The 27754-nt window shown below is 52.7% G+C and overlaps 1 protein-coding gene across 1 annotated transcript in view; it reads left to right on the top strand.

The window, feature by feature from the left end:
• SLCO2A1 (solute carrier organic anion transporter family member 2A1) overlaps positions 1–27754 on the top strand; it is a 77962-nt gene that overhangs the window by 37774 nt on the left and 12434 nt on the right. Inside the window, exons 3-9 of the mRNA XM_082460672.1 lie at positions 4637–4799; positions 20114–20341; positions 21131–21229; positions 23166–23302; positions 25132–25210; positions 25721–25885; positions 26919–27108. Of these exons, the coding sequence (XP_082316798.1) occupies positions 4637–4799; positions 20114–20341; positions 21131–21229; positions 23166–23302; positions 25132–25210; positions 25721–25885; positions 26919–27108 (1061 nt within the window). The remainder of the gene's footprint in view (positions 1–4636; positions 4800–20113; positions 20342–21130; positions 21230–23165; positions 23303–25131; positions 25211–25720; positions 25886–26918; positions 27109–27754) is intronic.

The following is a 27754-nucleotide window of genomic DNA, read 5'->3' as shown; positions in this document are numbered from 1 at the left end:
TAACAATCTTGTGTGTGTGCTTAGTGGGAAAATGTGTTTGTGTGTATATCTGTTTCTCTGTGTGTCTCAGTATTTGTGTGTGTCTGTGTGTATGACTATGTGTGTGTATCTGTGATCTGAGACTGTGTGTGTATCCGTGTGTCTGTCTGTCTGTATTTGTTTATCTGTGTGCGTCTGTGTGTGTAATTGTGTGTGTGTGTGTGTGTCTGTGTATCTGTGTGTGTTGAGGGGGAGTGGATGGGTGATTGTGTGGAGAAGAAGAGGTACTCAGCCAAAGGGCTTTTCTACAATCCCGTTGATTCTGACCGAAGCGTTTAGAAACAGACTGAGTAAGAAAGTAAGAGTCTTACCGGAAGAGCAGAGAGCAGCCAAATCAGAGGGGCCTTCATGTTCAAGCTCGAGGCTCCCAGCTTTTGGGGTGGGCAGTAAGGGACTGGCCTGGCTTCTTGAGCAGAGCCAGGCCCGGGTGCACAGTCTCGTGAAGACGAACCCTCTGGAAGAGGTGCCTGGTAGACACTTGAGGTGGGGGACAGTGTATCCCGAAGTCAGATGGCTGGGCGGCTGTCACAGCCAGGCCTGAGCGGTTAGGGGAGAAAAGGACCCCGGCAATGCTGCAAAGGAAGAAAAGGCAGGATTTGGCAGCTGCTTGAGCGCAGGATTGAAGGCACCGCAGACCGCAAGGCAGCTGCCTATCAGAAGCCTGAGGGGTGTGAGAAAAGAACCAGGCCTGGTGGAGGGGAAGGTGAGCCCATCTGGATGCCTGGAGTGTGCAGCCAGCTTCCAGGGGACGGGAGCCTTCACGCCGCACCCAGTCTCGCTGGGGTTCAGAGGGTGAGGAGAAGGGGAGACCAGGGCTGGGTGTAACAGGCCAGCGGCAGGAGGAGGGCTTGGCTGGCACGGAAGACGTTGGGCATCCAGCCCGGTGAAGCAGCGGCTTCCCTGGCCCACCCACGGCCAGGGCTGAGCAGACGCAGTCAGCCACCCTTAATGCCCCCCGTCAGTTTGCCCTGGGCCCCTTTGGTTTGAGGCATGGGCAGGGATGTGTTACAAATGGGCTGTGTGATAACCTTCAGATGCTCTAACACGAAGTCCACAGAGCTGTTTTAGGGGCCAGTTCCGGGCCGAGGGGCTGAGGCCTGGGCTGCAGAGGCCCTGTTCTCCTCAGCTAGAACAGCTTCTTCTTTTTTTTTTAATATTAGGGAAAATAAAGTTTTTCAAAGGAAAGCCACAGCTGAAGGAAGATTTGGGAACCAAGGTCTTAAGCCAGCATCAGGCATAACAGCTGTAGAGGCCCAGCTTCCCTCCTAGAAGCCAGCCCAGGCCCAGGGGGGAGCGCAGGAAGGGCCGCTCCAGGTGGGCGGGGCGGGTCACCCCCCAATCCTTCCTCCCTGGGTCCCTTTGGGGCCCTCTCCCGTCCCTCTCCCAGACCTTTTCAAGTCAGCCTCAGTTAGCTTAGCTGATATGGTCTGACATTTACAATCATTTCATGCAAAATGATGGGGAAACCAAAAGGGAATGAAATCTAGGAAGCATAAGAATAAAGCTTTGTTTCCAGGTGCTTGTTTCAGAATGTCCTAGAACCACGTCTTTCCCGATCAGACTAGGCTGCCTCCTCACCCACCTTCACATCCTCTTTCTCCGTGTGTCATAAACCATTCTTACTCTTGGCCACACAGAAGGGGCCTCCTGGGCAATCGTGTCCTCTTCTTGAAAAAACCTACCATTTGCACCAGCTATGTGTCAGACACCATTCTAGGTGCTGGGGAGACAGGGATGAACAGACAGACAAAAATCTCTGCTCATATATCATTCTAATGATAAATATGACATTTATTTATAGAAATAAATAAAACACGGTGGATCAGAGTAAATGCTATGAAGAAAAATAAAATCGTGGAGAGGCATGGTGGTTACATTTTAAATAACCCTTTATTCTTTAAATTATATTTAAATTATAAATATATTTAAATATATTATAATTTATTTCTGTTAATTTTTTTCTTTTTTTTTTTTAGAAATTCACGTTCTTTTATTTATTTATTTATGACTGTGTTGGGTCTTCGTTTCTGTGCGAGGGCTTTCTCTAGTTGTGGCAAGTGGGGACCACTCTTCATCGCAATGCGCGGGCCTCTCACCATCGCGGCCTCTCTTGTTGCGGAGCACAGGCTCCAGACGCGCAGGCTCAGTAATTGTGGCTCACGGGCCCAGTTGCTCCGTGGCATGTGGGATCTTCCCAGACCAGGGCTCGAACCCGCGTCCCCTGCATTGGCAGGCAGATTCTCAACCACTGCGCCACCAGGGAAGCCCTATTTCTGTTAATTTTTACAAATATAAGTTATATTTAAATAACTCCTTTTTAATTAAGATATTATTGATATTTAACTTTATATTTGTTTTCGAGGTGTATGACATAATGGTTCGAGATACGTATATATTGCAAAACCACCACCACAGTGTCTAGCTAACAACCAGTACCTCACATAGTTCAAGTTTTTTTCTTGTGATGAGAACTTGCAAGCTCTATTCTCTTAGCAACTTTCAAATATACAGTACAGGGTTATTAACTATAGTCGCCATGCTGTACGTGACATCCCAGGACCTGTTTATTTTATAACTGGAAGTGTGTACTTTTGACGCCCTTCACCCATTTCACCCACCCCACCCCCTTCTTTTTCAGAGAAGGCCTTAATGAGAAGGTTCAACCTGAGCAGAGATCTAAAGTAGGGCTCTTTGAGAAGGGAGCCCCCCGCAGACGTGTAAGATGAAGGAGCAGCCAGTGCCAAGGCCCTGTGTTCACAGAGCAGCAGGAGGCAGAGTGGCTGGGGTGGAGGAAGGGAGGGGGACGGGAGGGGAGCAAGGCAAGCAGTGATGGGGAAGGGGCAGGCTCCTCAGGGCTTCGGGGGCTCTGGGAACGACTTTGTTTTTGTTACCATATCGGATTTGGGCAGAGGGAACACGGTCTGACATTTCAGCAGGACCACTCTGGCTGCTAGGAGGAGAATAGAGGGCTCTGAGGCAAGAGTGGCGGTGGGTGGAAGGCAAAGCTCAGACAGGGTGCCATGGTGGCTGAGACCAGGTGGTAGTGGTGGAGGTGGTGAGAAGTGGTTGGCTTCTGAGGGGCCATTGAAGGCCCGGCCAATGGGATTTGCTGATGGTTGGATGTCGGCGTGAAAGGGCAGTCGAGGACCATGCGCAGACGTTTTGCTTGAGCCGCTCATAGGATGAGGTGCCGTCTACTGAGAGGAGGAGGACCGGGGAGGGGGGCACCAGGGTTTGGGTGGAAGATGAGGAATGAGCTCTGGGACGTGCGGGGCCTGTGGGAATCAGAAGCGCATACAGAACAAGGAAAGCCGTGGGACTGGCTGAGCTCCCCAAGACAAGAGCAGAGGTATGGGGACTGAGCTCTGAGAGTTGAGAGATCAGGGAGGCGAAGAGGAACCAGCCAAGAAGACTGAGAAGGAGCAGCCAGGGGCAGCAAACTAGGAGAACATGGTGTCACGGAAACTTAGTGAAAGGAGTGTTTCAGGAAGGCAGAAACGGTCAACTGAATCAAATGGTGCTGAGAGATCAAGTGAGAAGAGAACCGAGAATTGGCCAGCGGACTTGGCAGTGAGGAGGTCATTGACAATCTTGGCAAGAGCCACATACCAAGACTCTGGTCCCTATTTCCTGAGACAGGGACACCTGCTTTAACAGCCGGAAGGAGACTGTGGTGTGGACAGGGCAGGGGCTATGAGCGCTGACATCCAGGGCTCGTCTGGTTCAGGTGAACTTACCTTCTGGGGCAGAGGACCATCTCTTTGGATGGAGTCGAGGTCAGAAGATCTGCCAGCACCCCTGTTACCATTTAAGACCCTGCTCCCCAAGCTGGGGCCTTCGGTTCCCCTCTTTGGCTCTGGGTGGGGCTCAGAGAGCACGCTTTCCAGGGAGCACCAGGAACATGAGTTACTGGTGCTTCCACCTGGGAAGGGACTTAGGGCGCCCTAGTCCTCATCCCTCATTCACAGAGGTGGAAGCCAACCCAGGGAGGGCCAGAGCCGATTAGGAGCAGAGCTGCTGGGGCAGAAACTCACTTCTCCAAGGGGCAGTAGACCACTGTAGTTGAGACGGGGCACTTTAAACTCAGGCAGTCCTTGTTTGAGCCACCTCCTGACCTCATGGACATGGCAAGTTACTTAATATTCTGAGCCCCAGTGGTGTCGTCTGCAAAAATGAGACTTGTTGCATGATGAAACGAGATAGTGAAGGTTGCTTGGTGGTTATTCTGACTATGAAGTCAGAGTCCTTAGGGAGTTTAGTTAGGGAACATGTACCGTTCCTAGGAGCCAGCCAGAATAGGAAGCTTTCTTGAATTTGGCCCCAAAAGCTTTGGTCCTAATGGTTGAGCTTCCCGTGGTCTCTAGATACTTCTCTTGGTCTGGTCTAGAAGGCTGAGGCTGGGAAGGGTTTCTGACAACAGGGGAAAGCTGAAACTGCATGCTTGGCCCTCCTGGCAAAGCTGGCACCACAGCTCTGCTTGGGCCCTTGGGTGACACCAGGCAGCTTCTTGCCTCTCTGCTATGACAGTCAGGTCCACTCTGTGGGTGAGTGAGAACAGAGCCTCTGGTCTCACTTGGCTCCTCTGCTCTCTCTGCAGATCAGCAACGCCATCCTCATCATCTTTGTCAGCTACTTTGGCAGCCGGGTGCACCGTCCGCGGCTGATCGGCATGGGGGGTCTCCTCCTGGCTTCGGGTGCCTTTGTCCTCACCCTCCCACACTTCCTCTCAGAACCTTACCAATACACCGTGACCAGCATGGGTAAGTGGCCTCCCACTCTTGCTTCAAGGGGATGAGGGTACATGATTCTGTAGGTTCTGACTTTCAGATACGCTCTGGGGAGAAAAGCCGAGGAAACTTTCTGGTGGGAGAGGACAGCATAGCCCAGAGTGGTATCCATTGCCCCAGAAGCACCCCAACCAACTTTGTGAGATACCCACTCAATCCTCCTGTGCTTTTGGTGGGATCCTGGGATGTTTGGATGCCGACCATCCTCTCCCATCTTCCATGTTATTGTTGACTATATTTTAGCTCTGCCTGTCTTTACCCTCCTCCCAGTGGTCATTATTAATATAGTTGTTATTTATAAATATTTCAGTACTTATTTATATTTACCCACAAGATTACTGGTTTCTTTGCTCACCATTGCTTCTTGCATTTCACCCACCCTTGTTGATTTAACTTCCTTTTTCCTGAAGTACATCCTTTAACATTATTTTCAAATCGTTTTTCAAATCTGTCTGCCCCACTTTCATGGTTTCTTGGTATTTCCTTATGATTTCTATTTTCATTTTAGTTTCTTCAACTATTTTAGATGTATTTATTTTATAGTCCTTTTTGGATTGTTTTATTAGTGCAAATTTTGAGATTGCTAATCCTCCCACATTCTGTGTCTGCTTGCTCTTGTTTATGGTGGAGTGTTTCCTTTATGTTCTGTAATATTTGATGGTGCGGTCATTGGCAGTGGGATTTTTTTTTCCCCTGTGGAAATTTTGTGTGGTCTGGGTAGGAAATAGCCCCAAGGGTGGTTTTGTATTTGCATTTACTTGGCACCCTGGGAACATCACTGCTTTGGAGCTAATTTTATGATAATGTATTGGCGTGGGATCAATTTGCACTTGTTTTAAGGGATATGGTATGTGGCAGTGGTTTTGTGAGGAGCAGCAAGTGAGAGGCCCAGTCCCTAAATGCTTATTCTCAGTCTGCTGTATTGGAGTTGAAGATGTCTGAGGATAGATGGGCCACCTGGGGATGCGCTGAGGGGATAACTGATTCCTGTTTGCTTAAATACCAGGCTTGTTTTTAGTCATATATGCAGATCGAGTCCGAGAGAGGAGTCACTTAGAATGCCAAACGGGAATGCTTTATAGGCTGTGAGACCTACAGTGGGGAGGTGGGTGGCTGGAATGGAAAAAGAATGGAGCAGGAACAGCGATGTGTAATGATGAAATGTTTGTTGGGTTGGGAATCTTTTCCCCACCTCCCTGGTAATCACCAGTGAACTGATCACTGGTGATTACCATAAATTCACTGTGGCCTTGGATCTATTTGGACTATTTAAGCCTGAGTCTTGCTTCAAGTAGGCCCAGGAGGAAGACAGACCCAAGCTTAGGGGTCTAAGCTCTTTCTCCCCCTCGGTCTAGACAAGGGGTCTAAGGCCAGCTCTGAAGGAGAGTCAGGAGTCGCTGGCCACGTCAGAGAGCCATGTGCCAAGCCTGCTCCAGACACATGGTCCCTGCCCTTCCCCGTCCGCATGAAGACTGGGCTAATGAAATCAGCAAGGGAACCTGGGGTGCTGGGGCCAGGCTTCGGGGAGGGCATCCTGCCGGGCACCGCACACCATGGCCTTCGTAGCCTGGGGGCTGGCTCCCCCAGCCTGGGCCGAATACCAAGGGCATTTGCATCACACAGAGCAGCCACCACAGAGAGCGGCTGGAGACCTGCGGGCCTCTGAAAGCAATCACTCTGCTCCTTGTTAGGGATGGGCGGGCGTCTTGGGTCCTTTCCACCACCATCCTCCCTGCTCTGAGGCAAACTCTCTGCCTCAGTGCTCTTAGCCCACCTCCACTGAGAGAGGAAAGACGGGGACTGTGAGAGGGACCACAGCTTGCCTGTCAGCCTGCAGGGAGGAATCGCTGTCCAGGAGGGTGAGCTTCCTTGCTTTTTTGTTTGTGTAAATTCTATTTGCAACAATAGGACACAGTCTCCTTCACGCTGGCTGGGATCAGAGCAGCAGCTGCAAGTGCTCAGGGCTGGGCTACCTTCAGGGCATCTTCCCAGTGCCAGTACAGCGGGGGCATGTGCTGTGCTAATATGTGCAAACAAAAATATTCATAAGATCTCACTTCGTGGGAAAAGTTTGAAATACGACTCTTCCTTCAAATGTATTCCTATGGGAACTTCAGTTTTAAATTATGCAGGGCCATCAGGCACACACAAATTTCACTAAACGCACCACCCTGAATGATGTCATGAATCTGGACGGTCCGGGGTGTGAAGCTGGGCTTTGAAACCCCCTAACAGCATGGCCTTGGGCCACTTCCTCCGCAGCTGAGTCTCAGTTCCTACCTGTATAAAATGGACCCTCCCTCGCAGGGCTGCGAGGGCTGAAGGATGCATGCTCTGAATTTAGCCAAGGGGCTGGCACATGGATTAACCATTAAGCAGTGGCTTTTATAACAAGCGGTGCTGGGGACAGTATATGTAATATGCTGGGTAAGTAGAGTCCCAGATGAGGAAGCGCCTGCTTCCTCTGGAGAGTCTGACAGCTCACAGCCAATGGGCTGGGCATCCTGTGGGCACTTGAAGGCAGCTTCTCCCTGGTCCTTACCGTACAGCTGTCCTCTGCTATAGCCGGAGCGGGGCCCCTCCCTTGGCATAGTCCTTGATGCACCTTTATATGTGAGGCCATAGGATTTCTCTTGGTTGAAGCTTAGGCTGCTGTTCTGCTCTATTCCCAGACCCTTAAGTTGGAGCCACCTGGTATGCTGGGTAGAGAGAGCATAGACATTCAAATCCCAGCTCAGCCATTTAGGTGCTAAGTCTGCTTAGGCAAGCTGCTGTTCATCTTTCTGAACCTCAGTTTCTTCATCTGTAAAATGGGAACAATAATACCTCCACTTTCAGTGTGTTCTGAGGGCAAAATTAAAACTACATAGTATAGATAAAGTGCTTGGCCCGTGTTAGCTGTTCAGCACATTTCTCTTTGCCTGCCCTTGATGTGGTATTTGAAATCTCTTCCTCATGAGCAATGACCCCCAGACCTATTATCATGTGTTGACTGCTGACTCTTTCCCCTTGGAGCAAAGCTGCTCCAGAAATGAACATGGGAAATGGAAAGTAACTCTGTGTTTCAGGGAAAAAAATTAAAGAGGAGCTGAACATTGTGGGAATCACAGAGACCTTTAACAGCTCATGGCTAATTTTAAAAAGGCCATGCAGACATTTATGAATGTTTAGATTTGCTAAATGTCAGTGGGGTCCGGAAATACGCCTGGCGCCTTTAGAGAAAAGCCTAGCCACCAAGCCAAAGCCTCTAAGACCACTTCTGGAAGGCTCAGAGAGGTTTGGATAGGTGGGAAACAGGCCAACCCGAGACCAGTTCTCCTGGGAGACAAGAGAAGGGTCTTCGGAAACAAGTGTCTGGTAGGAGTAGGTGTAACCTGTGAGAGGTCCTGAGCCAAGTCTAGAGGGAAGTCGGCCCCACCCAGACAATGGATGCACACAGGAGGGGCTTCCTGTGGGAGGAGCAGGGCGGGGGGAGTTGTATTTTTGGAGCAGTCAAAAAAAGAAAGGGAAGAGTGGCTTTCTAGTCCTCTGCTCATGAAGTTGCCAGTCCCTCACGCACGCTGGTTCATCAGAGGCGTCCCTGGGCAGGAGGGTGGTGGGCAGGCCCGGGGACGGGAGCCTCGGGCTCCTGAGTGACTGCGCCCCTTCCTCGGTGGAGGACACGCCGGCCTGGAGCAGAACCCCAGTGCCACGCAGGGTCCTTCCACTGGGGGAGCCGCTCAGGGCAGTTCACGGGGGAGCACCCGGCCGTGGTGCCAGAGGGACCCGCTCGGAACTGTGGGGGAAGGGAGCGTGTCTGCGGGGTGAGCGTGAGTGTGTGAGGGAGGCGTTCCTCTGTGAGGAGGCGGCCCGGTGGAAGGTGTGGGGTCTGCGTGGGTGTGGAGGTGGAGGCGGGGACGGACGAGGGGGGCAGCAGGGCCGCTGTTAGGGTGGAGGTGCCTAGGGAGGCGGGGGGAGCACGTGTGTGCTGGGGAGGAGAGTGGGTGGACGGTCGGAGCGGGAGGTGCACAGCCCGGCCAGCTGGATCTGTTTAACCTGAAAAGTGGGGGAAAGCAGCAGTGGGGGCGAGTCACAAAACACATGGGTGTTATCAAGTCAACTGAGAGGGAAACAGCCCTGAACGGATGAGCACAGCTAAGCTAACGAGACCTGATGTGGAACACATTTTCAACGCACAGTATAGGAAAGAAGAGAAACGCGTGTGGAGAAATGACAGAAGTCACCAGGCCGCTGTGTTGCGTGTCAGCGGGAAGGCCGGGGAAGGAGCTGGGGCCGCGGAGAACGGGCATCTCCAAGGCACGGCCCCAGCGGCTGACCTGAGAGCGTTTGCCTCTGTCAGGCTCTCTTAACGTTTGTTTCGTGGGAGAGTCACGACCCCCCCTGGCTGGCCTGGAGGCGGGATCCCTTGTTCTTCTCCAGCCCTGGCCCCAGGAGAGACCTGAGTGTGACTCCCCCTCCCCTGGAGGCTTGTTCCTCACTTCCCTTGCTCAGGAGTGAGGCTGGGGGCTGCAGGCCTGCTCCGTGTCTGGTGCGGAGGGGAGGGACACCTAGGGGCCAGGCTGCGTCCTGCGTCCTGCTCCTCTGGGGAGAGCGGCGTCCTGGGGACTCCTGGCGGACTGTGTGTCTTGGGCCCACCCAAGGCAGCGGGGAGGGTCTCCTGGGGAGAGTCAGCAGCCAGCATGGAAAAGGAAGGCTGGTTACAATTCCAGTGGCTATGGTTGCCCCAGGAAAACTGTCAGGGAGTCGGGGATAGCCCCACAGAAGCAGGGTGCCAGCCCCTGTTCCCTGGGGCACTGTGGTTTGAAGAAACCATTGATGCCTCCTGCCCGAGGCCTTGGGTCCCCAAGGACCCCCAGAGGACACAGGGAGCAGCTTCTGCTCTTCTTGCCACACTCGAGGCTGCTGTGCCCAGACACCTCCTGTGGCCCAAAGGCTTGACTAGGGAACCAGCAGGCACATTCGGGCAGCGAGCGACCCACACCACGAGGCAGGAAACCAGCAGAAGCAGTTTCTTTCTCTCAGGAACAAAAGGACTTTTGAGGATTCAGAGCTTGGATTGGCCACCGTCAGGGGATGTGAGGCTCAGAGATCTCAAGGGGGAAACAGCAAAGAGAAGTCAGGTATTTGGAGGCGGGGAGGTCATGGAAGTGGAGCCCCGTGGTGGGATTCGTGCCCTTGTATAAGAGGCCAGGGAGCTGTCTGGCTCTCTTTCAGCCCCGTGAGGGTGCAGCGGGAAGCCAGCAGTCTGGCTTTCACCAGAACCCCACCATGCTGGCACCCCGATTTTGGACTTCCTGCCTCCAGAACTTTGAGAAGTAATTCCGCTGTGTGTAAGCCTCCCAGGCTATGATTCTTTGGTACAGCAGCCGCAGCTGACTCCAGAAGATTCAGTCCCTTTGGCTGGAGCCCCTCCTTGTAGCCTGGGATCTCATCTTGAATTTTCAGCCTTTGGACTGTCTTATTTGCCATTGCCACCGGCTCCGCACCATTCATGTCCTTCACAAATCTGTCAGCTGTTCTCAGCTGTCCCCAGGTCCGGGGCAGTGGTGCTGCGTGGTGCCTCCCAGGTCACACTGGCCCATCTGCGCCTCCACTGGGCACGCTTTGAGCAGTTCTCCCTGGAGAACTCAGCCACGTGTCCACCTCTGGTCTGGATATCTGTCAGGATATCATGACAGGCTTTGTCAAAAGGCTTCCTCCACTCAAGTAACACCGTGTTATGGCTTCCTGCCAGTCTGGGAGCCCCATTAACAAAGGAAATGAGCTTGGTTTGGCATGACTGGCTCTTGATGAACTCATGTTGGCTCAGCTAATCCCTTTTTTTTTTTTCCCCCTTCAAATTGCTCCTCATCAGCCTGTTAATAAATCTGTGAACGATAAGTTCTGCTTCACTCCCAACTGAGGGTGCAAATTAAGCGCACATTCTCTTTGAATACTAAAATTAAATGGCTCTGAGCCGCCATCCTGTTGCCTCGGGTGTGTCTTGCTTCCCTCCTATCCACTAAGAAACAGTGTTGATGATGAGCTGAGCTGGGTGATGCCTCTTTCCGAGGCCTGGTGGCGGTTCCTTGGGCGGGCGCGTGTGCGGGGGGGGGGGTGGGGTGGGGTAGGGTGGGGCTGGGGCAAGCCCCTTGCCAGCAGCATGGTGCCCAGCCTGTCACACTGCGCACAGTGGACCTGCCCTCTCATGCCCAGCTCACTGGTCCCATGGCCTCCTCAATACAAGTAGGCATTTCCCCATGACCCCTCTAGTGCCAGGGTGGCAGTGCGGAAGGGGCGTCCAGCCTCAGTCTCCGTCTCGGAAACTCAGTCTTGAGAGCAGAGCAGGGGAGCCCCCTTCTTCCACTCACCTAAGCTCACTCCTTTCCTGCATGGATGTGAATCCTTGCAAGCAACCCACTTGCCCTCAACCCCTCTATTACATTCATCCGTTGCTAGTGACCAGCGCTGATCTTACCTGTCTCTAAGTTTCTGGATCCAAGTCCCCAAGTCCTTAAAAACCTGGGCAATAATGCCTGTCTCCAGGGTTCTGCCATCTCCCTCATCTGTTTAAATTTCTCCGTTTCTGGCCTATTTGGATGAATATGGATCTTACTGTGTGATCACTGTATCCCAGGTTATGACATTGTTATTCATTTTCATCTGAATAAGAATGTTACAAGGTAGGTAGGATTATCTGTATCTGTTTTGGAGATGAAGAGACGAAGATTCTGAGAGTTCCCTGACCAGAAGCAGCAGAACCAAGATTTGAACCCGGTCTGCCTGACTTCAAAATATGAATTCCTTGCACTGCTCCACCATGTGACCCAGGCTGTCAGCCCCCAGCTAGTGCAGAAGAATATGTTCTCCTGGTTTCCCAAAATAAAAGTCAGAATGCACGTGCCCATAGAAATCATTTTCTAAGCGGAGGCTTAGTCTAGTTGGAAGAGAACACATGTTATCACAGGGGCATGATGGACTGACAAGGCTTTGTGAACTCCATGGGGACCCAATCACCTCTGATATGCAAACAAGTCACTTTATAAATGACTTTGAGATCTCAGTCATGAGTAAGTTCAGGACAGCCTGTTCCAGGCCTGCCAGTGGGTGTTGCCAGAGATTCGGGAAGAACTGTTGAGTGGCCGAATTTAGGAGGATGAGGAAATAGGTCTTTCAGAGTGGAACATTCTGAATGAGGTTCCAGGAGTTTGCTGATAGCTCGAGGCTTGGCATTTTGGCCACGCTTCCAGAAAACTCTCCGGAAGCACTGCTGCTTTTCTCTATTGTTCTCTTATGGGTTGCTTCTGAGGTTTGGGTCTTGCTAACCTCCTCCTCATTTGGCCCTACTCACTCGCAAACGGTGCCCCCTTCCGAGCAGGGAGGTAACGGGTGGCTCTCAAGGTGCTGCCCTCTTGTTTCCTGGCACAATTCTCTCTTTCCTCTACCAGACGACAGGAAGGACTACTCAAAGGAAAGCCCACTCGCCACAGCCTTCCTACGGTGCTCAACCCTTCTAGGGTCCTGTCTTGGCCCCAGCACTGGATCTTTGTGCAGAGACCTCTTATTAGACCCTTGACAGCCCGCTGGCCTCAGCCTGGCCACACCTAGAACGTGTGTCGTTGAACAATGGAGAGGCCAGACCTTAGTCTGCCCAGCTCCACCCGTCTCCGTGGGTCCCATTCCAGGGAGGTAGCCCTTCCTGCCACCGCGTCCCCACTTTCCAAACCCACGGAGGGGTTCAGAAATTAGAGCTGAAATTCTGCGTACGTAAATTGTGGGATGAGTCAGAGGGTTGACTGGTGTGCATCTGGGCTGGTGGTGGGGAAGCTGGAGGAGGGGAGAGGTCCCGACTTGTTTCTAGTTAGCCCTGTGAAAACTGGCACGGCTAGACCTCTGGTGTCTTGTGGGAAGAATGTGCTCTGATAAACTTGAGCCTTCCAGAAGTGGGCCTCAGGGAAGATGAGAAACAGACTGACAGCCAGTTGGAACATACCCCCTCCCTCCCTTACCCAGGCCCCGCAAGGCAGAGGCGGGTGGCCCCCGAGTCCGTGGTGGCTGGAAGAAGCAGGCGTTTCTCTGACCATATCACAGGATCTAATGGTGGGCAGGTGGGAGGAGGAGGGCGGTGAGCTTCTGTAAGTCCAAGGAGAGGACTGGGTGTGGGACGTTTGCTGGAACGCCTGAGGAACGGGGAGGGGTTGCTCTCTCTTCTTCACGTGGCCCGAGCTCTTCTGCTCCAGGGAGGAGAGGGGTGGGGTGGGCTGCAGAAAGCGGAGCCCCACGGCTCTGCCGGTGGGTCCTGATACAGGTCTTTTCACTCCATCACTGTCTTCTTCTTTTTAAGAGAAGAGCCTAATGTTCTAAACTCTAGAAGACTCTGTCCTCACCAGAGTGAGCTGGCCACGACCATCACCGCAGGGAGGCCCAGGCGTGAGTTCCTGGAAAGCTCAGACCTTGTCTCTGACAAACACCTTCACCAGCAGCGGGTCCTACCCACTGCCGCACCCCGCCTCCAGGACGGAGAGCAAGCTGCTGCTTCCCAGGTGGAGGAACTGATCTTTCCCTTTTGCTTGTGTCACAGCCTGGTCTGGGGTGGATTTGGCCCCATTTAGGGCAGGCATAAGGAAAAGAGAGTTTGTTGGGAGATCTTGAATCAATTTGGAATGTAGAATAGCCCAAGAGGATCTCAGTAGACTTGGATTTAATTTGGGGCCAATTGATTATCTTTTAAAGTAAACATTTTAAAAAATTTATTTATTTTAACTTATTTATTTTTGGCCACGTTGGGTCTTCATTGCTGCACGCAGGCTTTCTCTAGTTGTGGCGAGTGGGGAGCTAGTCTTCATTGTGGCGCGCAGGCTTCTCATTGTGGTGGCTTCTGTTGTTGGGAGCATGGGCTCTAGGCATGCGGGCTTCAGCAGTTGTGGCACGCGGGCTCAGTAGTTGTGGCTCGCGGGCTCTAGAGCACAGGTTCAGTAGTTGTGGCACGTGGGCTCAGTAGTTGTGGCTCGTGGGCTCTAGAGCGCAGGCTCAGTAGTTTTGGCACATGGGCTTAGTTGCTCTGTGGCATGTGGGATCTTCCCGGACCAGGGCTGAAACCCGTGTCCCCAGCATTGGCAGGCGGATTCTTAAACACTGCGCCACCAGGGAAGTCCCCAAATACACATTTTTAATAAAGGCAGTTAGTTTCTGACATGTAATCTGACATTCTAAAAGTTAATGATAACAGTTAAAAGATCCCCAGAGAATTTTGCCTCCTGGACACTTCATTAGGTGAAATTTCATGAGGATTTTTGTGGCATTGGTGCACCGTGCAACATGCCATGTAAAGACTTAATAAGTCAACATCTTTACAATCTTTGATGACCGCTAAATGGCACACAAAAAATAATTTTGCCAGCAACAATGTTCTAATAAATGTGACTTTAGTAAAATTATAAGAATCAGCAAAATCAAGAACTAGAACTCTGAAAAGAAAGACTTATTCTCTGGCCCTTTGTTTCCGAGGCTCCTGCTTCCCTACAGCCAGCCTGGCCTTGTGTACCTGACACACCCGCCGTGGGCTGAGCAACCCCGTGCTCGCAGCCGTGGAGTGGACCAGCGCTCCCTGCCTGCCTCTCAGGCAACACGCAGCCTCACCTATTTTACCACCGAAGTAGCTCTTGGCTGGGTCAGTTCCGCTCTTTACACACGGGCCTTGAACACTGGCTAATCCCTCCAGTGTGTTAGATGTACTGTCCCCCTCCTGATCGTCACCCTCTGGGTTCTCCTTAGGATGTAATCCAGGCCCCTTTGCGGGACACGGCAGCCCTCCAGGAGCAGCTGGGCCTCGCCCTGGCGGTGTCTGCATACTGACCCCGCTGAACCTCTGAGCTCTCCCCTCCTCACCACGGCTCTTCTGTCTCCTCCTGCTGATCCTTCTCAGCTCAGAGGCTATTGTCTCTGAGAATCCTTCCCAAACCCTCTCCCCAACAGCACTGGGCTTGGTGCCTCCCCACGTGCTCTCTGGTATGCTGTGGATACCAGGCTGTATTTTTTATTGTGGTAAAATATATATAACATAAAATTTGCCATTTAAACGTGTCCAATTCAGGGCATTAAGTACTTTCACACTGTTGTACAGCCGTTGTCACCATCCATCTCCAGAGCTTTTTCATCTTTCCCAATGGAAACTGTGCCCCTTAAACACTAACTCCCTCTTCCCCCTTCCCCCAGCCCCTGCCTGGCGACCACCATTCTGCTTTCTGTCTCTATGAATTTGTCTATTCTAGGTTCCTCATGTAAATGGAATCATGCAATGGTTGTACTTTTGTGTCTGACTTGTTTCAGTTAGCATAATATCTTCAAGGTTCATTCATTTTGTATGTAGCATGTGTATTAAGCCTTCCTTTTTAAGGCTCAATAATATTCCATTGCATGTGTATATCACATTATGTTTATCCATTCATCTGATGGACATTTGGGTTGTTTCCACCTTTTGGCTATTGTGAATACTCTGGCTATGAACACCGGTGTACAAATATCTGTTCAAGTCCCGGCTTTGAATTCTTTTGGGTAAATACCCAGGAGTGTACATGCTGGATAATATGGTAGTTCTATGTTTAATTTTTTTTGAAGAACTTCCATGCCGTTTTCCACAGTGGCTGCACTATTTTACATTCTTACCAGCAACGCACAAGGGTTCTAATTTCTCTACATCTTACCCAACACTTGTTTTCTGTTTTTTGAAGGGTATGAAATGGTATCTCACTGTGGTTTTGATTTGACCAATATTTTGGCAATGTTGCGGTTGCTTCTTTGATGATGTGTGTACCACAGCAGACAGAAGGCTTTGGAAGGTGTGTCCAGGTGTCTTTTCAGGTCTCAGCATCCCAGCTTTTCCCTGTGAGGCAGGCATCGTCCATGGGAGCTGACGGGCCTGGGTGTAGTCCTTCAGTGGCTGCACTGGGAGCAGGGGCCAATTCTTTGCACCACTTTCCCAGTGTGGTCGTTTGCCTTTGGGTGATCTTTACACCACCCTTGCACTTAAGGGAGACCTGGCCCTGCCACCCCATAGCCGACAAGACAACGTGTGACAGGGAGCTGCTGTCACACCTAGACAGAGACAGGCAGCTCAGCCAAGCACATTTGCAAGTGACAGTAGCCCACAGTTTTAGGGAACTCCAAACTTTGCTCATTTCCTCTTATAAAATCTACTCGAAATTTGTTTGAATCTTCTGAAAAGAAATGCCCATTTGAGAACTTGCCCATTTGAGCAGCTTTTTAATTTACGAGCCCTTTAGATGTGTGTCACCTCAGTCAAAGTTGGTGGAGGGAGGTGAGCAGGGCGTGCGGCCAACTGTTTGAGTGACCGCACAGCCGCACCTGGCCAGTTGGTAGCACGGGTCGGAGGGTGGCCAGGGCCAGGCAGCCGGCTCCGCCCTCATTCCTGAACCTGCCCATATGGTCTTGAGAAGGGTAGTGGGGTCTTTTTCTAAAGACTAGCACAGCGCACAGCGTGTAAACGCTCACCCGCTGGGGTGTCCGTGTGGCTGCTGCACTGAGGGCACGGAGTGAGCTGTGAGCCTGGCCCTCGGCTACCGCCCACCCTCTGCAGGGCATGGCCCCTTCCCCGGAATCCTCTGAGGGCTTTCAAAGTCAAGGTCACTGACGTGAGGAATCAGATCCAGGACTAGAACCCAGGTCCCAGGCTCCCAGCCCAGCCGCTCCAACATCTATGGGCCTTGCCTGCCCACAGCCACCTGGGCCTCCCCCTGGGGATGGGCGTGAGTGTGCCAGCATCACAGCCCCGTCTCTGAATGTTGGACACGGGGCAGTGTTGGTGGGAGGGTTCCTGAGTGTGGTGAGGAGTGGGCTCTTCCTCAGCAGGAACATTTCACAGCTTTGTGCTTCCAGACTAAAGTGACGATCCTGAGAATCAGGCCCTTGCAGCATCACTGAGGCACACCAGCCTTCCTACAAAAGGGCAGGCACAGTCATCAGCCATGCTGACTGACCAGCGGGTCCAGTTTTTCATGCCTGCTCCGCTTTCTGGAACCATAGCCTTCTAGCCCTTTAATGACCCATAGGGACTCTCCCTATCCAGCCACCTTATGGTCTCTGCCTAAAGGGAAACTGAGGCTCAGAGAGGTTCAGAAACTTGCTCAAGATCACACAGCTACCTAGGGCTAAAACCAATTTTTCTTTCTTTAAAAAAAAAAATGGGGCTTCCCCGGTGGCGCAGTGGTTGAGAATCTGCCCGCCAATGCAGGGGACGCGGGTTCGAGCCCTGGTCTGGGAAGATCCCACATGCCGCGGAGCAACTAGACCCGTGAGCCACAATTACTGAGCCTGCGCGTCTGGAGCCTGTGCTCCGCAACAAGAGAGGCCACGATAGTGAGAGGCCCGCGCACCGCGATGAAGAGTGGCCCCCACTTGCTGCAACTAGAGAAAGCCCTCGCACAGAAACGAAGACCCAACACAGCCATAAATAAACAAACAAACAAACAAACAAAATTAAAAAAAAATGCCTTTATTGAGATATGATTGACATATAAAAAGCTGTACATAGTAATGTATAAAACTTAATGAATTTGAGGATTAGTATACCCATGAAACCATCACCACCATCAAAGCCACAGACATATCCATCACGTCCCAAAGTTTCCTCCTGCCCCTTTATTATTGTGTGTGTGTGTGTGTGTGTGTGTGTGTGTGTGTGTGTAAGAACACTTAAGTTCTACCCTCTTAGTAAATTTTGAGTATACAGTGCAGTATTGTTATCTATAGGCGCTACGCTGTCTAGTAGATCTCCAGAACTTATCTGACATAACTGAAACTTTATACCCTTGACCATCACCTCCCCATTTCCCCCTCCCCCAAGCCCCTGGCGATCACCATTCTACTCTCTGCTTCTTTGTGTTTGACTGTTTTAGATTTCACATATAAGTGAGATCATACAGTATTTGTCTTTCTGTGTCTGGCTTATTTCACCAAAGCCAATTTCTTGACTCTTTATACCATGTGTTTGTTTCGTCTCTTTGTCTCGGATTTCAGCAAAACTCCCAGCAGCCAGCCCCTTTCCAGGATACCTCTACCTGAGAGGAAGTTCCCAGACACTTACAGAGGTCAGAGGGCTCATGTGTTTGAATGTAACTAGGGATGGGTAGAGGAATCTCCCCAGGCCTGGCTCCTCCATCCCTGAAAAATGTGTGTTGTGTCTTTTCAAAGCTGCCATTTCAGATTTGATTTCATTAAGGACTTTGAGTCAGGCACACATGGGTTCAAATACCAGCTCTGCCCCAGAGCAACCACTTATGTGGGCCAATAACCTCTGTGAGCAGGACAAAATGTACGTCACAGCCTTGGCAGTGTCTGCCTGTGCAGTAAATAGAAGCTTAAAAATTCTGGCGCTGGAACTTGGATCTCTACAGTAAAGCGTGTAAGTCAGAGAAAGGCCCAATACACAAGCAAGGAGAGGCGTCAGGGAAGGTGGGGTGGGCAGAGAAACTCGGCCCTAGTGTGATGGGCCTGCCTTTTGCAGGCCTAGGGCAATGGCTGTGGAACAAAGAAATAAGAAGCGGGAGAGACATTGTTAAATTTTGGCTATATATTTTTATGAAAAAATTATTTTTAATTTAAAAGCTTTTACTGTTGCTTTATTTCAAAAGTATCTTGTGTTCATTATAGAAAAATTAGAAAGTACACTGAGACAAGCACACACACACACACAAAGATCACCACAATCCCATCACCCTGAGAGAACCATGGTCTTCCAGAGTTTTTCTCTGAAAATTCCATTAGGCTGCATACATTTTATAAATTAAGGATCATATTCTTCTCCAAACTACTAGTTATTTTTTGAATCTACAAGATGTTACAGCTGTCTTTGCATGTCAGTAAGGCTACCTCCCCACTCTAATTCTAAGAGGCGCCTCCTATTTACCCATGTGGTTAGACCACTCTCTATCTGAACCCTGAATTGAAAGGTGGGACAATGGGTGTGGAGTGGGAGGAGGAAGGTACAGAGGGACACTCACAAAAGTCTGGGGCTGGCCGTTGGCCTGGGTGCACACAGCTCCCCTGCACACAGCTGGGGTCAGGTCTGGATGACCTTGACCAGACAGGCGTCTTGGCCCCCTTTGCCAAGGGGCCCCCTGATCGATGGGGGAGCCCCCTAGGCCAGTGGTGTTTAAACATGTCCTACACAGGCACTAGTGTAGAGGACAGGAGATGCTGGGGCCAGGCTGGACTAGCATGTGTGTCTGCGAGAGGTGAGGGGACGATGAGGGCAGACCCCTCCCCAGCCCCACCGTCCAGAGGAGCCCTGAGCTCAACAGCACTGGGCAGAGTCCAGTGTGATGGACAGATCTCGTCCACGGCCCTCGCTTTTCCTCTCTGTGGGACTCTGAGGCCCACCCAGCTCAGAGCTCTGCCGTCTCTGGGAGGACCACAAATGAGAGTGGAACGGAACTCCAGCGAGCGGGATCAGGGACATTAGCAGTTTCCATTGGCTTCTACAAGGCTGGGAAAGAAGGCATCTCATGGAAAGGAGCCCTCAGGAGCCCTCAAGGCCTCAGGGAGCTGACAGCGCTCTTTGTTTCGTGTGGGCCAAATTGGAAACAGTGGCATGGGAGTGGCCGTCCAGCCTGGCCAGGTCCCCAGAGCCACAGGCACTGGTGCCCACAGGCCACACTGCGGCCTCTGGGGCCCTCACAGAAGGTGCAGCCTCGCCCCCCATCTGTAACAGGAGGGTTTAAACCAGACGGTCTCAAAGTCCCTTCAGCTTCCCAGGTTCTTGATCCTTGGGAGCTGCCAGGTTGGGTAAGCACGTTCAATGCCTTGGACAACAGGGCTCTCTAGCGTGACCCAATGCCGGGTTCATCCAGGAGTGAGGGCTGTGGGAGTCATGACCCCTGGCGAGCATCCCAGGCTGGGGGTGACACCATCTTCTGTGGGACAGAATGACCTCTGTCCTGCTGAAGTGAACCAAACCTTGGGGGCCCGAGCCTGAAGCTGCGCACAGGGGCACTGAAGGCCGACAAGCCTGGGTTCCTCTTTCCCAGGGAGGAAGGTACTGATCCCTCCATGCCCAGCCCCCCACCTGTACCCAGAGAGGAGAAGGAATGGATCCCCAGGAGATGAGGATGGCTCTCACACCTGACAAGGGCCACGCCGCCTCAGGGCAGGGAGCCCACCCTCTCCCCTCCTCTCACGTTTGTTTCTAGAGCCGCTCCCAGAAGGCCTGGGAGAAAGGCCGGGTCTGGAGGCCAGCTGATGCGGCCAGGACTCCAGGGTGGGGGTGACCGGCGCCCCCTGTCTCATTGCAGGGAACAGCAGCCGCCTCCATACTGAGCTCTGTCAGAAACACTGGCAGGGCCTGCCCCCCAGCAAGTGCCACAGCAGCACCCAGGACTCCCGGAAGGAGACCAGCAGCATGTGGGGTCTGATGGTGGTGGCCCAGCTGCTGGCAGGCATCGGCACGGTGCCCATCCAGCCGTTCGGGATCTCCTACGTGGACGACTTCTCGGAGCCCAACAACTCGCCCCTGTACATCTGTGAGTCGGGCTTGAAGAGGGCTGCGGGATGGGGTCGGATCCTGACGTGGCCCAGCCAATGCGTACAGCTGTCTGGGGATCTGACACACCTGGTTTGAGTCCCGGCCCAGGCCCCAGCTCCTCACCTGCAGGATGGGGCCCACAGTCTCTGTGCACTGGGGACGTGGGAGTACCTGAGGTGATGTATGTGAGCCCTTGGTCCCAGGGCAGGCACCGGGCAGCTCCTCGACCAGCAGTAGCTACTGCGTCTGTCGAGTCTGGGCACAGGCTGGGCACACATGTTCTCTGAGCCACCCACTTAGGGAAAAGTTTGGCCTCAAAGAAGCATATGCAAAGCAGATAGCACATGACCATCTGACTGACCAAGTCCTTCCCTTAGAACAAGCCACACTGAGCATCCTCAGGGCCCACGGCCCAGACCAGTCAGACCACACCCACAGGCTCTGTGGCCCACAAGCTCCCCCAGGGCTGCCACTGCCACACTGTACCTGCAAGGAGATTTGCCCACCAACACGCACCTGGGCCAGCATCTGTAAATGCCAAGGAGGCCGCTTCTCTCCGGGCAAGCGGATCTCTCTGGCATCTGGCTGGAGGAGAAACAGCTTGGTTCCGCACATCTCAGGATCTTGAGTGGCTCCAGCCGTGCCTATAGTAAATGCCACAGGTGTGGACTTGTCAGTGCCAGGGGACAGATGGGGTGATGTCTCAGGAACCCCTCAGCAAGGGAAAGAGCCCGTGGCTGCCACCCTCTCAATCCCTCTCAGCCTCCTTTCCTCCTCCCCTTTCCAGCCATCTTATTTGCCATCTCTGTATTCGGACCGGCTTTCGGGTACCTGCTGGGCTCAGTCATGCTGCAGATCTTTGTGGACTACGGCAGGGTGGACACAGGTGAGTGTGTGCCAGGACCACAACCCCCAGCCAATCAGGACAAGGATGAAGCTTGAACTTTAAATGCTCACGGCCCCCTCGCCACCCACTCCCTCCCTCCCTCCTGCAGTCAGCAGACAGCGTGGGCCTCCTGTCTCCAGGGCCCGGGGTGGGGGTGGGCAAGGGGGATGCGCTGCTGAAGAAAACACACTTTCTGCCCTAAGAAATCACACTTTCTGCAGCGGGAAACCTTGAGACCTAGGGCAGGGCCTCAGGTGTTGCCACCACAGCTGCCTGTCTTGGTGGTGGTATTAAAAAGAGCTCTATGATTCTTTGATTCTAAGATGGTTTTGATTGTTTAAGAAAATATTGATAAGAGCTCTTTTGGGGAGAAGAAGAAGCACTACATAGAATACACACATGGATTATGACTCCCATCCAGAGGGGTGTAACATCGTGTTTAACCATGTGGGCACAGGTAGCAGAGAACCTGTGTCTAATCCTGGTTCCGCCTCCTCTACTGGCTGAGTGATCTTGGGCAAGTATCTTCATCCTTTCTGTGCCTCAGTTTCCTCATCTGTAAAATGGGGCTAATGATAGTGAACTAGAGATGTTGCAATGTTTAGAACATGCCTGATATATATTGAGCTTGACAGGAGTGAGCTGTTTAAAAAGTGATCTGGATGAAGCCACTGTGTATCTTAGGATGAGAAAGTACAATCCATAGACAGGAGCACATGTACTGAGTTAACCGTTCAGGGAGCCGACCCCAGGATGGACCCTGCAAGGGCATATGGCTATTGTGAGGTTGCCTTACACACCCCAGCCTCCCACAAGGCAGGGAAGGCTGCCACTGTCACAGAGGGACAGGCAAAGTGCTTTGACAGTTCCAAGGCAGAAAAAGTGCTCCTCCATGAGGTGATGAGGGAGGGCCTCCCAGGGAGGTGAGGTCTGCATCCCATGTGGGTGGAGTTACACAGGTGGTGATGGGAGAGGCCTTCCCAGTGGAGGAAACCATCCGGACAGAGCCAAGGGGGGCAATGTGTGGGGCGTGTGTGGGTGATATGTAAGTTCCCACAGGCCAGATGTGGCTGGAAGGCAGGTCCAAGCCAGACCTTCAGGAATAACACCCCCCCCACCCCCCAGTGCCCAGCACCCAGATCAGAACCTGCCTGTCCCACAAAGAATGTGGGCAGGCCTTAGCCCAGTCCTGCTGCCAGAGCCCGTAGACTCCTGTCCCTGGGGCTGTCTGACCACAATGTCGGCTGCTCAGGGTCATCCACCTGTACTTCAAATGAAAGGGCAAAGCTAGCGGAGCTGTCTGCTCAGGATCAAGCCATCTTTGCCCTTCACTGGCACTTCCTGAGTTGGGTCCTGGCTCTTCGTTGCCCAAAGAGACTAGCAACTGAGCTCCCAGGGCACCAGGGACAGTGCCCAGGACAGAGTTGGGCTGAGGGCTGTTCTGCTATCTTCTCCCTCCCTCCGTGCCCATGTAGTTTCTTTACAAAGAGAAGCACAGTGGCAGACCCTTAGATGTGGATGGGAGACTACAAAGAAGAAAGCATCTCCTTCAGAGGCCTGGTGGCCTACTCTGTTGGTGGTTTTTTTTTGAGCACCTAAGGATTATGAGGCCTCCTTTCTTAGGGATCAATAAAGTTGGGAGGCAGTAGCATCCAGTGATTAAGAGTGCAGGCTTGGAAACCACGAATACATGCATGGGTTTGAAAACTGACCAATGAAATGGCGCTTGCAGGCCAAAGTTAACCTCACTGATCCGCCCAGTGGCCTCCGTTCTCTGAGAAGACCCCAGAGTAGCCTGGAGAGAGAATGCCGTCTGGACGAAGATGCTAGCTCACAGCTTACCTCTTCTCCATCATGGGAAGAAAGTTCCCCCGATCAGTATGGTGAGATCATGCATTCATCCAACAAACACTTGTGTCCTTTGTTTTCTCCTCAGCTGCAGTTAACTTGAGCCCCGGAGACCCCCGATGGATAGGAGCCTGGTGGCTGGGCCTGCTCATTTCCTCAGCCTGCCTAGTTGTTACCTCTTTCCCCTTTTTTTTCTTTCCTCGAGCAATGCCCAGAGGAATGGAGGTAAGCTTCTGAGAACTCACAATTCTACCGATTATAAGAGTTTCATAAAAGTAGGTAGAGGTAGAAAATAAACAAAGCTGAGAAGTTGCAGCAAGTTAAGTAAATTCTGGGTGAAATCTAAACAAGTTTCATGATACAGGACCTCTGAGAAACTTTGAGAGGTGAGAGTGCTTGTGAATTTCCAAAAGATGGTATCTCATCAGTGTTCCCTTTACCATGTTAGCATCTCAGAGATTAGGAGGGCTCCAGGGAATGTAGTCTGGGGAAACACTGAGTTCATCTAAAGTGGGATAAAGAATTAAGAGCCAGTAAAAGCTGAATATGTGCCCTGGAGCAGTTGACTTTTGCATGTAATAGGGCCGGTCTTGTCTAATCCTAAAGGACTGAGTAAGAAGGGGATTCTTCGTGCTGCAGAGCGTGAGGGTGGGCTGCGAGTGGAGCACACTTTGAGCCGACTGCCCTGCCCTGCATCTGCCAGTCATATCTGTTGGGGAAAGAAACCAGGGAAGGATGAGAATGGAAAACGGGGGAAGAAGTCTGGGTGGGGGCCTTGACCTTAGGCTGAAGGGTCTAAAACTTGTTCTGATCCCATGAAACTCTGAGTGACTGGTGCCCACTCAGGTGACAACATGGCAGCTGGGTCAAGGTTGAGGTTGGAGAGTTGGGAAGGAATGAAGGCTGGAGATCTGATGAGGCCAGTGTAGAGATGGGGGATGCAGCTGAGGGCGGAGGCCATGGCTGCCGGACAGCTGAGGCAAGGGCAGGGGGAGATGTCCTCGGAGGGGGTGCCGAGAAGGACTCAGCAGTGAGCTGAGAGGGGCAAAAATTTGTGCCGAGGTTCAGAGCCAGAGGCACAGCTGGACGTCTGGCAATGAGGTGTGTGAGATCTAGGCCCAGCTTGGGGGAGGGGCGAGGGTAGAGGGGCCTCCGCTTGTCTTGAGGAAGAATTTCAGAGGTTGGCAGCACATCGGGGTGGTTTTGGGGGGAGGCAAACCTGAATCCAGCTCTGCTGCTGGTAAACTAGCTGAGGGATCCTAGGCAAGTTTCCTTGCTCCTAAGTCTCCTCTGCTTTAAAATACTGGCGATAGAGTCCCTATCTTGGGAGGAGGTTGTGAGGAGTGGGACATTGCATGCAGAGCGCTGGGTGCGGTGCCCACCATGGAGAAAGCACTAAATGAATGGGAGCTCCTAGGCCTGCTGATGAGTCCCCTGGGGGATCCTAATGGTGTCAGAGCTCAAGGGCCTTGTGTCTGTGTGGTGGTTCAGAGCTGGGGGCCTCAGGCTGCAGCTAACAAGTTCGGAAGCGGAAGGCGAGTTCACTGAGGAGGTTTGCCCAGAAAGTGCAGGCTAAGAGCCAGGTCAGAGCCTCGAACAGGACCCAACTTTGGGCCCAGAAGAAAGAAGGGACTCCATAGAGGAGATTGAAAGAGAGAGCTGGAAAACAGAGGTCATTCTAGACCAGAGCGTCCCAGAAGCCCGCAGCCCCTGGAATCTGAGGACAGGGAAGAAGTGTAGCCATGACAGACAGACAAGGGGTGAGATCCACTCGGATGCCTTTTGGCATCAGCCAACAGTTAGATACGAAATAATATGCCCAGGTATGAAATAATATCTTGGGAGGCCCTGGCATGGACGCGTCCTGGTCGGTGGCCAAGCACCGGTCTCACTGACACGCAGGGGGTGATGGCTTTGGACGCCCTCCCACACACACGCGGGGCGGCTGACCACTGCCCAGCCCTGAGCCACTAAGACCAGAAGGATCAAGGGCCCAGGGAAGGTGGCTGCAGGGCACCTGGGTCATTAACCCTCACCCCCTTCGCCGCCTTCAGAGGACGCCCACCATAGCGGATGAGGCAAGGAAGATGGAAGAGGCCAAGTCAAGAAGCTCCCTGGTGGATTTCATTAAACGTAAATGAGTGACCCGGCAGCCCTGGGAGGGCTGGCTTGGGGTGGGGGCGGCCCGGGGTAGACCAGCCCATGTGGCGTTAGGCGTGGTGAGGGGCACCAAGAGCAGGTGGTCTAAAACTGGCCAACCCCTCCCGAGGGGCTCTGCCAGGGGCCCTGGTGACTGCTGCTGTGCACATGGCAGGAGACCCAAACTCAGACAGAGGCAGCGCCACCCGCACCGCCTGGCCCACGCTCTCCTCTCCCCTCCCTGCCCATGGGTGCAGCCATCATGTACAGTCACCCTCCGCCTGACTTCTTCCAGGCCTGTCCTCCTTTCATTCAGCCCATGTGCGTGTTGAGTGGAGTCCGAGTGGCTGTGTGCCCCCAACAGGCCACTGAACGGCTCAGGGCCTGGATTCTGCCCTGAGGAAGAGAGAGGAGCTGCCTGGGGGGGAGGAAGGGCAGTGGCCAGGGTCATGGACCCTGTGACCACTGCCCGGAGGCCCGGCCCTGACGGCAGTCTGTTGGCAGGGTTCCCCCGCATCTTCCTGAGGCTCCTGATGAACCCGCTCTTCATGCTGGTGGTCCTGGCCCAGTGCACCTTCTCCTCCGTCATTGCCGGCCTCTCCACCTTCCTCAACAAGTTCCTGGAGAAGCAGTACGGCGCCTCCGCGGCCTACGCCAACTTCCTCATCGGTGAGTCTCCCGGGTGCCGCCGCGGCTGGGCCCTCCCGCCACCCTCCCAGGGCCGGGAGCCCCCAGACCGGACACAGGCAGGAGCCAGAGGGTTCTTGCCCGAGAGAAAGAATTTTAAGGACATTCTTCCAGGTTGGCAATCTAGACCGCTCTTGGCAGATTTCTTAGGCCCCTATCATTCCAGACAGGAGTGGGCGGAGGCTGGGGGATGACTTCCTCCCCGCCAGAGGGGCTGAAAGCCTGACTGCCTCCCAAAGGCCCTGACATCATCAGGGGCGACAAAGGAAAGAGAGAGGATTGAACTGGGAGCTGGGCAAGATGCCTCTGGGTTTTTTCCTTCTTCTCCAATGACTTGAAGACATTCACCTGGATAAGGAGTATGGGGCCCAGTGATTCTCCGTCCCCGCTGCACTTTAGGCTCCCCTGGAGAGCCTTAAGACATACGGACGCCCAGGCCCCACCCTCGATCAATGAAAGCAGAATATCCAGCATCCAGCATCGGTGTTTTTTGCAGCTGAGGGTGAGAAACACTGATGTGGTCCCACCAAGTACCCAAGGGAATTATGGGGCCCAATTCACAGGTGAGCTTGACCGTGTGGAAGTGGCAAGGTGGTCAGGGCGTGACCCCTGACCTCCTGTGTGGCTCTTGGCTGTGACCTCACGCCTCTAGCCTTTGGCCTCTGACTAGCACATCAGGCAGGGGGCACCACCAGTGCCTTGCTAACCCCATGTGGTCATAGTTCAAGGACGGGCCAGGTAATGAAAGGCACTTAATAAGTGCACATTCAACCCACATCCCCTCTGGCTGCAAGGGCCCCACTTGTTTCTTTATTCTTGGCACAGGCGGGGCAGTCTGCCATGTCAAGGTAACTCTGCAGTAAATGCTCAGTTAATGTCGTTTATTACTATTGCAATTAATCATATTGAATGTCGCTCCAGGAAGCCACGCGCCCTTGTCTGTGGTGCAGCTCAGTGTGCGGCCCACACACACCGTGAGGCCTGTGCACCCAGACCAGCTTCTCTCCGTCTGTAGGCGCTGTGAACCTCCCCGCTGCGGCCTTGGGGATGCTGTTGGGAGGAATCCTCATGAAGCGTTTTGTTTTCTCTCTGCAAACCATTCCCCGCGTGGCTGCCACCATCATCACCATCTCCGTGATCCTCTGTGCCCCTCTGTTCTTCATGGGCTGCTCCACCCCAGTCGTGGCAGAGGTCAACCCCCGCAGGTAGTGGGAATGAGGCTGGGGCCAGAGCCTGGCAGTGGCTGCCACGCGTCTTCCTTTCTGCTTCTTCAACTGTCCTCTCTCCTTTTCCCTCGTTGATCTAATCTCTTATGCGGCAACTGAGAAAACCAGATCTTGAATAGTGTGCTCAGTTATGAGGAGAAATCAGAGGGTCCTAGTGGGTCACCAGCAATCAGGGTTAGGGTTCTGTTCTTTAAGAAGCACCAAAACCTAATTCGTTTGGTTTCAGGATGAATCTGCAGTGCTGTGAGCCTCAGGAACCAGGAGATAGCTACCTTTAGCATCCACCCTGTACCGGCTAAAATTACAGAGTCTCATTGAGCGTAGATGAAAGATGAGAGAAAGAAAGAAAGATGAGAGACGGAGACCTGCAAAGATCTGGGAAAGAACAAGGAAAGTGATGGCAGGCTTGAAAAATTAGGGCAGGTGAGGAAGAGGGCAGGTAAAGTATACCTGTCGGTTTGCATAAAGCAACAGGGTTTTAAGTTCTAAGTCTGGCTTCATGTTCAGAAAGGGCTTTGAGGCCCATGAGGGAGTGTGCTGAGCAAGGAGCAGTTAGTTACTTTTTTCCTGGGAGCCACCTTTCAACAGCTCTTCTTTAAGATTTTGCCCGGTGAGGTGGCAATAC

Source organism: Balaenoptera physalus (genome assembly GCF_965194825.1).
Source record: "Balaenoptera physalus genome assembly, chromosome: 4".
Classification (NCBI taxonomy): Eukaryota; Metazoa; Chordata; class Mammalia; order Artiodactyla; family Balaenopteridae; genus Balaenoptera; species Balaenoptera physalus.
This window is presented reverse-complemented; position numbering and strand designations above follow the sequence as displayed.